The 13,268-nt window shown below is 33.8% G+C and overlaps 2 protein-coding genes across 2 annotated transcripts; one reads left to right on the top strand and one right to left on the bottom strand.

Annotated features, from left to right (window-relative positions):
* The first annotated feature begins 106 nt into the window (after positions 1–106).
* LOC101221284 (wall-associated receptor kinase-like 20) lies at positions 107–2,593 on the top strand. Its single transcript, XM_004137951.3, has one exon. The coding sequence runs from the start codon at positions 268–270 to the stop codon at positions 2,182–2,184; it is 1,917 nt and encodes a 638-aa protein (XP_004137999.2). The 5' UTR covers positions 107–267; the 3' UTR covers positions 2,185–2,593.
* A 1,574-nt stretch (positions 2,594–4,167) lies between these two features.
* Positions 4,168–9,206, bottom strand: LOC101205416 (cactin). The gene is made up of 13 exons (XM_004137811.3): positions 8,672–9,206; positions 8,447–8,538; positions 7,758–7,857; positions 7,307–7,378; positions 7,115–7,177; positions 6,843–6,983; positions 6,578–6,673; positions 5,923–6,207; positions 5,669–5,828; positions 5,462–5,592; positions 5,199–5,375; positions 4,829–5,095; positions 4,168–4,743 (listed from the first exon to the last, which is right to left on the bottom strand). The coding sequence occupies exons 1-13, from the start codon at positions 9,011–9,013 to the stop codon at positions 4,624–4,626; spliced, it is 2,046 nt and encodes a 681-aa protein (XP_004137859.1). The 5' UTR covers positions 9,014–9,206; the 3' UTR covers positions 4,168–4,623.
* Positions 9,207–13,268: the final 4,062 nt, after the last annotated feature.

The raw sequence follows: 13,268 nt of genomic DNA, 5'->3' as shown, positions 1-13,268 counted from the left end.
TTTATGAAATTTTTCAAGGAAATGGAAGCCATTTCTGGAAGCAGCTTGCCTTATGGGAACAAAGCATCTAGAAAAACCTCCTTTATTGTGACCATTCAAGAGGAATCCACCAGTCTGTATGAAGCCAAAACATCTTATACAGATTCCTCCTTCCACTTTTTCCATGGTCATGTCTTACTACTTTATTCTCAAGCCATGTCCTCTATTTACACCACTTCCGACTTAATCGTTCCATAAATTAGCTCTTCCTCTTTGACCCTTTGATACATGGTAACTATGAAGATCCCAACACTATTCTTGTTTGGAAGCTACCTTTTCTTTCTTCTGTTCTTTAGTCACTTCTGCTATTCGCAGAAAACCTGCCCAAGGTGTGGCTCTTTTGAAGTTCCTTACCCTCTAAGTACCAATCCCAACTGTGGTGACTTAGATTATGCTCTTCGTTGTGATTCTCATTCAAAAAAACTCTACTTTGATGCACTCAATGGAAGTTCATATCCTATCCTCAAAATCAATGCTTCAAGTCAACGTCTGGTCATCCTACCATCTCCATGGGTTGCTGGCTCCTGTGTTACGCAAGACATGTTGGTTAGTGAAGGCTTGTGGTTAAACCAATCACTCCCTTTTAACATCACTTCATCAAACACAATTTTCCTCTTGAACTGTTCTCCTCGCCTGCTAGTCTCGCCGCTTAATTGCACTCCTTCGAGTCTCTGTCACCACTACTTGGCAAATTCAGGACGAGTCGATGGAGAAAGAGCATTTCAGTGTGCAAGTGTTCTTGACCCTTGTTGTACCTTCATCCCTGGTGGGATGCCCTCAGCTTATAAGATAAGGCTTCATAACTCAGGTTGTAGAGCATTCAGGAGTATCCTTCATCTGGATGTGGAAAAGCCACCAAATCAATGGGAGGAAGGTTTGGAAATTCAATGGGCTACACCACCTGAACCAATCTGTAGAACTCAATCCGATTGCACTGGAGAGTCAGATTGTCTTCCTACTGGTGGTTCCAACAACCGTTCTCGCTGCCTTTGCAGAATGAGCTATTATTGGGATCATAATCTTGGAACATGCCTGAGAACCAATAAGAAGAGTTTGGTTAGACTCAGCATAAAGCTCTCGGTATGTTTGGTTTCCTTTTTCGTTCTAGCTGCTGTCATTGCCTTTATTACAGTCAGGAAGTCGAAAACTTTCAGTAAACAGGAAAAATTATATAAAGAAAGAGAAGAAAAGTTGAATCTAAGCCATGGTGGCAGACCAGCTAGGATGTTTCATCTGAAAGAGATGAAGAAAGCAACAAATGAATTTTCGAAAGACAGAGTCCTAGGCAGTGGTGGCTTTGGAGAGGTTTACAAAGGTGAACTTCAGGACGGGACTGTCGTAGCTGTGAAGTCGGCTAAAGTGGGTAATCTAAAGAGCACTGAACAAATACTCAATGAAGTCGGAATACTATCTCAAGTAAATCACAGGAATCTTGTGAAACTTATAGGTTGTTGCGTAGAAACTGAGCAACCATTGATGGTGTATGAATACATTTCCAATGGTACCTTGCATGACCATTTACATGGTAAGGTTCCTACTTTCTTGGATTGGAGAAAAAGGCTAAAAATTGCTTCACAAACTGCTGAAGCATTAGCTTATCTGCATTCAGCTGCATACCCTCCCATCTATCATAGAGATGTCAAGTCGACAAATATTCTTTTAGATGATAACTTCAATGCCAAAGTCTCAGATTTTGGACTTTCTAGATTGGCTTTGCCAGGAATAAGCCATGTTTCAACTTGTGCACAGGGTACATTAGGTTACCTAGACCCAGAATACTATCGAAATTACCAGTTAACAGATAAAAGTGATGTGTATAGCTTTGGAGTTGTCCTCCTCGAGCTTTTAACCTCCAAGAAGGCCATAGATTTCACAAGAGATGAAGATGGTGTCAATCTAGCAATATATGTGATCCAACAAGTGCAAAATGGTGCATGCATTGACGCCATCGATAAACAACTTATCAGTGACAATCCGTCCAGCAAGATACTGATCAGTTTAAAGCATTTTATGGAGCTCGCACTCTCCTGTTTGAGGGAGAAGAAAGTGGAAAGGCCTTGCATGAAAGATGTACTCCAAGAACTTGAATACATAACTCAAATATTGGACAATCCAGAAACAATTGCTGAAGAGGGTAATCCTTAAAAGTCTTTAAAAGGTTTTAGACTACTGGATTTGGTGTGTTAATCTCCTGTACTCTTTGAATATTCATTATTAAAAAAAGACCAGGAATGATTCCATGAAACACTCGTAGAATGACAGATGCCAATGATGGATTCTTGGGTGTTAGGAAAGAGAAAAAAGAAAAAAAGAAAAGGAAGAGACAATTGGGATCAGATGCTTACTTTGTGGAGAATGTGGATTTTATGTGACATTTTGATGAGGAATCTATGAGGATTTAGAATAGTAACTAAAAATAAACGTATTTAGGAAAAGCATTGGGTATTGATAGTTATATTTTGTGTTATTTTTCTTGCAAATCAACATCGAAATTCAACTTGCATTTTCTCTTTCCCTTTCCACTTTGAATAGACTCGAATATACATTCATCAAATAAAATCTTCCAGATTTGCTTTTTGGTCCAACAAATTATAGTTTTCTTGATTTAGTTTTTCCATTGTCAACAAATCATTTTGGAAAAAAATCTGAAAATCCTCGAAATAGCTTCTAAACCCTAATTATCTTTATATGGTTTTTTTTCATTAAAAAAACCACTGTTTCTTTAATCAATTCGATTCAAATAAGTCCTTAGTCTTTGAGTTTTAGTTATTTAATCTTTATACTCATTTGTAACTACTTATCTCTCAATTTTTGTTATGCAACAATTTAGTTTTCAAACCAATTATATCATAACAAATCTTATTAAAATTAATTATGATAGGTAACAACAAAATCTTTATAATTTATACATAAAGTAATCCCAATAAATTCAACATAGATTTTATTTAATTTTAATACTACTTTTCACGATTAAAATTAAATTGTTAGAAGTTGCAAGAACCGGACAAAATAATTAATTTTCTGAAAGTTTAATCTATAATTGAACTTTTAACCAAAATGATGTATGCTTCTTTGTAGTAACCATAGATTTTTATGAAATTTATAAAACTTGGGTATCTTAATTTTTCTTCCATAGGTATTAAGTTTCTTTTTTTAAAAAATGAGGACACCAATGTGACACGTTGCATATATTTTAGGATTTATGAATAAGTTTATATATTTATAAAGATAAGTATTAAATGGACTTAAAACTACAATACCACTTTAAGATACCAAAGCAATTTCTGTTAAGATATTACAAAATTTGTTGTGTAGGCTATGTACCAAATGATTCTGCCTATTTCTTAAATAATTAGCAATAAATATTTTTAACACTCATTCAAAGTCGAAATACTAAATTTGGACATTTACAATATTTTACATGATTGAAGTATACAACAAATCTCAAAGAAGGCTGCCCAAAATGGGTTTTTAACCTCAAACTATGCTTTTACATTTATCGATTTAAAAATCACTTCCATTTTTTTTTGAAAAAAAAATAAAACAAATCATCCATTTTGATGGTACAAAAATTACGTCTAAAAATATAAGATTTCACAAATAATTGATTATGAAAAAACAATTATAAGAATGTATCGAACCTAATAAAAGTGAATTTCAATCACTTAAAAAACAATATATGCTTCCTCAATTAAAAAAGACGAATTTTGTTGAAATTTTGCAAATCATATTTTTCTTTGTAAAAATTTAATATTTAAATTAGAGGCACATCTTCATTAATAGTAAGTTTTTAAATTCACTTTTCCACATTAGTAATATTCTAAAAAATAAAAAAATAATAATAATAATAAAGAGAAGCTTGTCTTCCACTAGAACATATCATATTTATTTTTTCCATCTTTGTCAAATAAGTATTTACTGTTAATAATAGAAAAATGTTATTTCAAGAAATTGTTAGACAAACCTACCATTTATAGAGATAGATATGTTAGCCTTTTATGGCCATATGAACAGAGATTAAAGGCACTTTTAAAAAATGGGATTAGTCAAGACCAATATAATAACCACAATATTTGTTAGTTCCTACAATAACTAAATATCTAAGTCAATAAAATAATAATCAAGTGCTTTCTTGAAGTGGGAATTTAGAATTATGAATGATAAGGTAGATGATTTTAGTAATTTTTTTTTCCACCACCAAACCATATTAGTCCATTAATGGAAGTGGCATAAAACTAACCATCCAAATATCCAATTACCATCTCAAATATATGAATAAATAAAAAGCTTAAAAGGTAAAATAAAAAGAAAAGATAGGAAAGGTGGAGTATTAAACCTGGCAGCTGGGAGGAAAGATGCTTGAAAGTGAAGGATGAAGCAATTTGTTTCAAAATTTTCAGGGCTTACTATTGTGTATTTACAGCTTGATGTTTTGGAATAGTAAATGTATTACTCATATCAAGCAAAATTTTGCAACCATTGCTTTTAATTTAGTTGGTGAGGATACAGCCGAGTACTCGAAGGAGATCGTAACATAGCAATATGCTCCATTGTAAGTGATAACTGCCTTGACTAGCCTTTGTGTTACCTACGATAACGATATCGTTTGAAGTTGAAGTATACATGCAAAATTCCACGCTCAAATGTGCACTTGAACCCCTTCTTGTGAGAGTATTCCCATTCTTTGTTTACAATTCGAAATGCCTATAAAAGAATTGGAGGAAATGATGTGGTTAAAGAATAAATAAATTACACATCATGATAATCAATTGTAGATCAAAATACTTACAATATCCTCGTAAGGTGGCCCAGCATGGAACCTTATGATACATGTCTCGCTGCTGTTTCCATCCTTTTCGATGGTGTAAGTTGGAGCTTTTGTCTTGTCAACAAGGTCTGGATAGAAGATATTAAACTTATATCCTTGCACAATCTTTGGAGGTGGATTGTCATGATCATAGTGAGTCTGATTGTACTTGTTCCATTCATATCCCGTATGAACCCGATTGAAGTATTTTGGTTTTCTTGGACGATATTTATCATGCCACCAATAAACCTGCATGTTTTTTGGACGCACGGATTAAGATCACAGTCGAAAAATGTAGGGAGTATAAACAATCCAGGTACGAAATAAGACAAAATGAAAAATGACAGGGCACCTGTGAGTCCAAGTTCACTTCAGCCCCAGATCCAAAAACTGCATCGCCTTCCTCCATGACTCCCATGGCTTTCGAGGCTTTCAGTTCGAAATTATCCTCTACTGGAGCAGGTTTCGTAGCCATTGCTTCTTGCACCCGTCTCTGCTGTTCTTCTAAGACAGCAATACGCTTACGTTCCTGCAGAATTTACCAAGTCATAACAATTTAACTTTTGGCATTCATTACAATATACAGGAAAACGAATATAATATCTGTAGAGATACCAGTATGGCCCTATCCTCCTCAGGATCCACTGCCTCTTCATCTTCATCACCATGCATAAGTTCTGGTGAAAACGATCCTGCCTCTTGATTATCTTCTTCCACGAGGAGATCTGGTGAATATGTTTGGGGTTCTAGGTTGCAGAAAAATATCTATTAGACTCTGGGTAAGGAAATTCAGGGTAGCAAAATAAAGACACTGGACCATACCTTCAATATCATGCTCATCATCATCAGCTTTCACTTGCAAAGAATAATCGGTTTCCATCTTGACTTCTGGATCCATCTGTTCTTCATTATCCTCTAAAGGTTCCTCAAGACGCACAAGATGCTCATGCAGTTTTTTCGTATGAATTTCCTTCAAACAAGCCTGCATATGAAAAACAATAGTGAGCCTAGCCTAATTCATTAGCTTTGAAAAAAGAGTAGAGGACATACAAAAAGAAAATCCTAATAATGAATACCTTGGCCTTGTATATATGAAGGCGCTTTAGGACAGCCTCCCAGTATTCAACCACCTTTGCTGTTCCAGTTCGCATCTGTGACTCAATTTGAGATTGTAATGCCTCCAATTCACCATATGTCTTCCCTTCCAGCAGATTTTTGACATCTGTTTCAATGCTAGAATGCAGGCCCCTTTCTTCTGCAAGCAACTCAGGAGGAGGCTCCTCACCACGAACTCTGGCTCTATCAAGAGCATCCTTCTTTCGAGCTTCAGCTAGTTCCCAATCACAAACCACCAGAAGTGCCTGTTAAATTGCACACAGCGAAGGCAGTGCTTAGCTTAGCAGACAAACGCTACACCTTACTGATAGGAAAGACCAGGAAAGTGAGCACTGAACGTCCCAAATACATGGTTCGACTTTAAAATATGCCTTAATGGCTAAGGAGGAGTCTGACTAAAAAACATCAATTTTACAATTCATTAATTTTTTCCACACTGTGAGGCAGCAACTTCAAAACTCCACTCCTTGCCCCCAACCCCTCTAGAAAACACTCAACCTCAAGTAACTTAACCATGGCATATTAACATACATTAAAACTCTGACCTAATTCCTTTTATACTAGCATCTACAAAAATTTGAAATATTTGTAAAACATATCAATATATATCTTCACCTCCCAATACTCGATATGTGTAGGCGTCGCCCTGTCCATATCAAGATGCATTTTGATGTCATCACGAAGCTCTTCCATTTCTTTCACAGTCAATCCCTGTGTCAAACATGTCATCAGAAGAAGAAGATTAAGAATGGGTTGCCTGCAAGATCATCACCTAAGAAGAACATCACTAATTTATAAAATTTGAATTCTTTGGTGACACTAAACAGAGAGACAAGTGAACTAAAACAACCATAAGCATCATAACCAGAGAGATATTAACCTTGAACACAGTGTATGGCTCATTAATTACTATATCAAAATCATCTGACCCATTCAGTTGCTTGGACAGAACATCTATAGGCTTTGAACGCCCATCACGAACTCTTATCTCTGATCTGACTTTGCTTTGATCAAAATGAAACTGTAGGCCAAAAACTTCACTTTGAGTAACTGTCCAAGGGTTGGTACAATAAAGGCACAGGCAAATAATAGGGAACCACATGCATTATCATAGAAGAAAAGACAGAATGAAATAACAAGTGAGCCTGCCACCTCTTCTTCCTTTTTCTCCCAGTCCTGAAATTCAGCACGAGCACGTTCTCGAGCTAACAATGCCTATACCAGCAAAATAGAGTTAATCCATGAAAGAAAACTACAATACTTTAGATAATGTAAATTGACCAGAACTATCAAAGTATAATAAAAATAATATAAAAATATTTTCCTAGGCCATGTTCTAATTACCATTTCTTCCTCATGTTGTGCTTTTTCAAGAGCCCTTTCCTCCCTCCTTTTCTTCACCTTTTCAATCTCTGCCTGCATCAAGATTTTGAATATCGCAATGAAGAAAGTAACCCATCATCAGAATTAAAACTTGAACAAGATAACCCCAACCCGGTAGATCATCATGGGCATCTTTATCAGGACAAACAAATAGAAGATTACTACACCATTTAAGAACTAGAAGAGCCTATGTAAACCAAGGTACAACATGGTTGTAACCCTAAAGCTCTTTCATTGAAACCTTTTTCTACAAGTTTTTATTTTGCATTTTGTAAAATCTTTGTTTTGTTGGCTCCCATTTATTGCAGACTTTATTTACGTCTAGCCTACCCTTGTCTTTTCATTTATGAAAGTTTATTTTCTCAACAACAAACAAAAGAAAATGGTTAACATTGGTACTAGAAGCACATACCATTCTTTCTCTCTGTCTTTTTTTCTCGGCCTTCACTGAAAAGGCATCAAGTGACACGCCTTGAGTAACATCACGCTCAATTTTCTTCCGCCAAACAAATCTGCAAATTGGAGTGTCGTGGACACAGAAAAAATCAACTATTCAATTATTCTATTTTGCTTTGAAATTCTGAGACATCAAATCGCTGGTCAATCAAGATCCAGCAATGCTGGGAACTAATAAATTCACTAAATTATATTGAAATTCTAGCAATAAAATCCTCTTACAGATACCTGATAATTATAATCAAAACTATCTGAAAATAGATAGACACAAAAAGAAAGGCCTAGAACTGAATGCTACTTCATCGAACTATTTGACAATTTAGTTGTATTCACCTTAACAAATTTGATTGAGCATTTGTGTCAAAACCCATCTATCGAATTGTCTTCCAAATATTCGCCATTACTCCAGTGAAAATTACACGCACGTTAGGAAATGCTACATTCATGCTATGCTAAGTTTTTTTGTTTTTTTAAAAAAAGCAACGACTTCCATTGGGAATAAAATGAAAGGGGAAGACACCCTCCAGAAAAAGGGCTCCAACTAAAAGATCAGACCTACAGAATTCAGACTAAGCTAAGTAAAAAAGTATAATCCGAGCAAAATGTAGGCAGTTTTAGGAAGCAGAAAATAGAAAAACCACTCACTTTTCATTCAGATTCGAGTCGCCAAATGGATTCGAATCGTTAGAATAACCAGAAACCGTCTGTGACTTCAATTTCTTAGCAACTCGTAAGGCCTATACAACAGAAATAGTATAGAAGATAAGAAAGATAGTATGCAAACCCCAAAGAAAGACAGTTCGAAACCCTAGAAATCAACAAAAACTAACCAAATTACACTAAGGAAACAAAACGTAACCACAATGGGACCTTTTTCTGCGCTTTCTTGGCCAAATATTCGCTAATTTCCTCTTCGGTAACTTTTCTCGAAGACTTACTCTTCTTACGACCCCCATCATCACTGTCATAACTATCATTTGAACTATCATCACCGGAATCCCGCCCACGTGAGGAGCTCCGCCGCCGACTCCGGTGACTGCTTCTACTAGGATCGCGTTTTTCCCTGCGCTTCCGGGACCTCGTTACCGGCGATGAATCCCGACTATCCGAGTCGTCGGAATCAGATTCAGAGTCGTCGAACCTTCTGCTGCGAGTCCGAGAAGATGATGTCTTCTCTCTTTTCTTCTCACTGCTTCGGCCATGCGTACCCATACTTGAATAGAAAAAATCAATTGCTGCACGTCGCCGGTGGATTGACGGAGGAAGCTGCAATAGTGGTTAGTCAAATTCCTTCGTGATGTAAATACCGACCGGAGAGAATTTGATGAGAGAGTTGGAGCTCCAACCTAGGGTACCATTTTCCAATCTATCGGACCCGCGATTTTTTTACGACAACCGAACCCCATTTATCTTTCAATCTTCCTTCTTATTTTGGATCAAAGTTTTACTCTTTCTCCATATTGAAATCATAATTTTAATCGAATTTGGTGGGTAAATCAGTTGAGTTTGATTGATATTTATTTGTAGAAATTGATCCATCATGTTCAAATATTTGTCTCATAAGAATCTATTAGTCATATATAAATATGTTATAGTTAGTAATTTTTGTAATGTTAATACATGCTTAATTTGTTTTGAATTTAATTGTTATATTTTCAATTATCAGTTTTTTAAATGTATTTTTATTTACAAGTAATACTTAAATTTGTTTACAACACATGTTAATAACTTAAATTTATAAAACTTGAATGTTAAGTATCAAAATCCAACATATCAGTTATTCATTTCAAACAAGTTTAGATCCTCATCTCTATTTTGTAATTATTATTACCACTGCTGCTGTTATTCTTATAAAAAAAATATCATGTGACACGTTGATGCAAAATTAAAATCATAACAATGTTAATAGGGATACTGCAAAAACAACAAAACAAGTTATAATAATTAAGTTTATAGCACATATGTCAAAAAAAACTTTGAAGACATGTCATCTTCTCCACTTCGTCCGTCAGGCCCTACTTCAAAAGGACGGTAGATTGATCTCCAATCTCCACAATATACTCCATTATTTGCAACCCTCACCATTATTCACGGTTAAACTTTACATTTACACTCTATTCTTTTCTATTCATTTTTATTTTTGCTCTTTTCTCTTACATCGTAAACACATCAATAATAGTGGTTTTGTGATGTGGTGATTCAAATTCTATCCAAGCTTCCACCACAATCTCTTCTCCGATTCAAGTCGGTTTGCAAATCTTGGTATGCTCATATCAATCATCCTAAATTTGTAACAAAAAATCTCTTAGATTTTTCTCCCCATAAACATGTTCTCATCAAACGTGCCCTCACCAACCACTCTAGCAAACAAGAAATTGTGTTCTCCATCCTCAAATTTTCACTAAATGAATTTGTGTTTGTTCTTGACATCAGTTTTCCATTCCTAAGAGATTGATCAACTTTTAGAAATTTTTGGCCGTTCTCATGGCTTAGGTTGTTTACTGATTGGGACGATGCTTCCCTCGTTAATCCTATGATTAGACAGTTTCATAAACTTTTCCCTTCGGTTTTTATCTTCCGTTGTGGCGATTTTGATGACTACTCGCAGTACCATTTACTATAGGATTCGGGTATGATTCAAAATCTAGCAGTTTCAAAGTTGTTAGAATTGTGAGTTGTCGAGGATTATTTGGAGAATACTTTGGACAAATTATGCGAGCGGAGATTTATGATTTAAGCACAGATAAAGGGAGAGAATTTGAAGCACCCTCTTTTTGTGACAGAGCAAGATTTATACCTTCATTTCATATGTATCACGAAGGAATATTTTATTGACGAGGAGACGGTGAATCAATGATTTATGAAGTGGACCTTGATATAAAACATTTGACATGAGTGAAGAGGTTTTTGGTAAAATTTCACTACCGGAGAGTTATGATGACAAAAAGCATAAAACAAGTTTAAGAGTTTTGAATAGATCCACTGTTCTTTTTGTTTATCCATTTGAAACTAATGAGAAATATTAACATTTGAGAGATGGAGAAGAATTAATCTGGTGTTGTTTCATGGTCAAAGCTCTTGACTATTGACCCGACTTTTGGAGTTGAACACCCATTGTTGTTTGTAAGCTGTGAATAACTGTTATCAGAGTCCAGTGAAGAACATGTGATTATGTATAACAGTAAAACTCAACTGTTCAAAAAGCTTACAATAGAAGGGAATGTAACTTATGTAAAACTTCACAGGTTCGAAGATAATGATCTTTTCATTCAGAGTTTGGTATTTGTGGAAGGGAAAAGAGATATGATCAATTATGATTTTTAGTATTTTCGAGTTTCACCATTGCAAGTCATATTGTCTGAGTGATATTAGTTTTAGTATTTTTCAAAATAGATTTAAGTAAAGTTTAGAAGGAGCAAATGAAGTTGGTTACTTGGCTTTCACACTATAAACTTGTATTACTTTTAGAGGGAAATGGTTACTTTTAACATAGAGATTTAAGAAATATGTGTATTGGCATTTACCTTATTGATATCATCACTGAAATTCTGGTGTGATCCACTACAAGAAATTTATAATTTAGTGACAAAAAAAGTTATGTCAGGAAAGATTATTATTAGCGACTAATTTTTAATCTGTTTCAAATTAAATAGTTTTTGCAACAAAATTAGTCGTTAAAACTAGCAAAATTTTTCCAATTTCAATTTCCTCCCACTTTTTATTAAATATTTATTTCTTTTATTTTTCCCCTTTCTCTCTACCTCTTCACGATAACCCCATCCCCAATCTTCACCATCTCCATCGATGGCCACACATCTCCACCGGTGAACCAAATTATAGTAACATTTGACATGAGCAAAGAGATTTTTGGTAAAATTTCACTTGGAGAGATTGGATACCACAAAGCATAAAATAAGTTTAAGGGTTTTGAATAGATCCATTGTCCTTTTTATCTATTCATTTGCAAGTAATGAGACAAATATTGACATTTGGGAGATGGAGAAGGATGAATATGATGTTGTTTCATGGTCAAAGCTATTGACGGTTGAGCATCCATTGTTATTTGTAAGCTGTGAAGAACTGTTAATGGAATATAGTGAAGGACGTGTGATTATGTATGACAATAAAATTCAGCAGTTCAAAAAGCTCCAAATAGAAGGAGATGTAACTTATGTAAAACCTCACACATTCGAATCTCATGATATTTTCATTAAGAGTTTGGTATCAGTGGAAGGAGGAAAAGATATAATCAATTATGATTTTCAGAATTTTTGGGTTTCACTATTGTAAGTCATACTGTTTGATGTAGATTGTTTGAGTGATATGAGTTATATATTTTTCAAACAAGTTTAATTATTGTTTAGATGGAGCAAATGACGTTTCTTGCTTAGCTTTCACACAATTATAAACTTGTATTGCTTTTGGAGTGGAATGTTTATTTTTAACCTATAGATTTAAGAAATACAAAACCTATTTATAAAACCATCTTTTCCTTTTTAATTTTTTTGTTGAAATATTAACAAATTAAGTGAACAAAATTAACAAATGAATAATGATAGGATCCTAGACACAATAACTTAAATAGAATTAGCAAAATAAATTTAAATGGATATTAATAATTAGTTTTTTCTTTAAAAATATATATACAATATAAGTACTATTTTTATGGTTGGCTAATAATTTAATAATATCAGTTTGCTTATTTTGTTAGTGTTGGCATTTTTAAGAAACCATTAATATATTGTTTTTTCCGTTGGCCTCTGATTTTTTAATAATGATTATTGTCACTTTTGCATTAATTTTTTTATTTTCACCTTGAATTCCAATTACGCACTTTGTTTATTTACGATAATATATATATATATATATATATATATATTTAAAATCCTTTTCTATTCTTCTAATTTATTTTTCTTTTGGAGTTGTTTTAGTATTATTATTAAAAACTATCTCTCTTCTCTTTCCATTGCAATTTTAATTATTGTGGACAAACATTATATATTATTACTATTTATTGAATTCTAGGGTCATACCATTACTGTTTATTGGATTGAATCCAATTGTTATATGATTAATGTTGATTGAATTCTATTGTTATATGATTACTATTTATTGAATTCTATTCTTATATGTCATAGGATGAATTTATTAAAAAAGAATAATTGATTTGATCATAATATAAAATATCACATTGTTTTTTATTTATGTTTTATTGATGTGAAATAATGTGTTGTTTTAGTTTTACACTTCCCAAAATGTATATTTTTTCCTTAATCACACTATTTTAAAATGCATTATACATACAAATAGATGTAATATTAATTCTTCAAGTTTAATATTTGTTTTACCTTCCACATTATTAGAATCTCTTTTCTAAAAGCACTTCTACAATTTTTGGTATAAGTGACACATTATAAGTCTATATATACCCTTGTTTTCTTCGTTTATTCTTCATTCCATTCACCTT

Source organism: Cucumis sativus, chromosome 3, assembly GCF_000004075.3.
Source record: "Cucumis sativus cultivar 9930 chromosome 3, Cucumber_9930_V3, whole genome shotgun sequence".
Taxonomy (NCBI): domain Eukaryota; kingdom Viridiplantae; phylum Streptophyta; class Magnoliopsida; order Cucurbitales; family Cucurbitaceae; genus Cucumis; species Cucumis sativus.
Note: the sequence above shows the minus strand (reverse complement) of the source record. Positions and strands in the feature narration are given on the sequence as shown.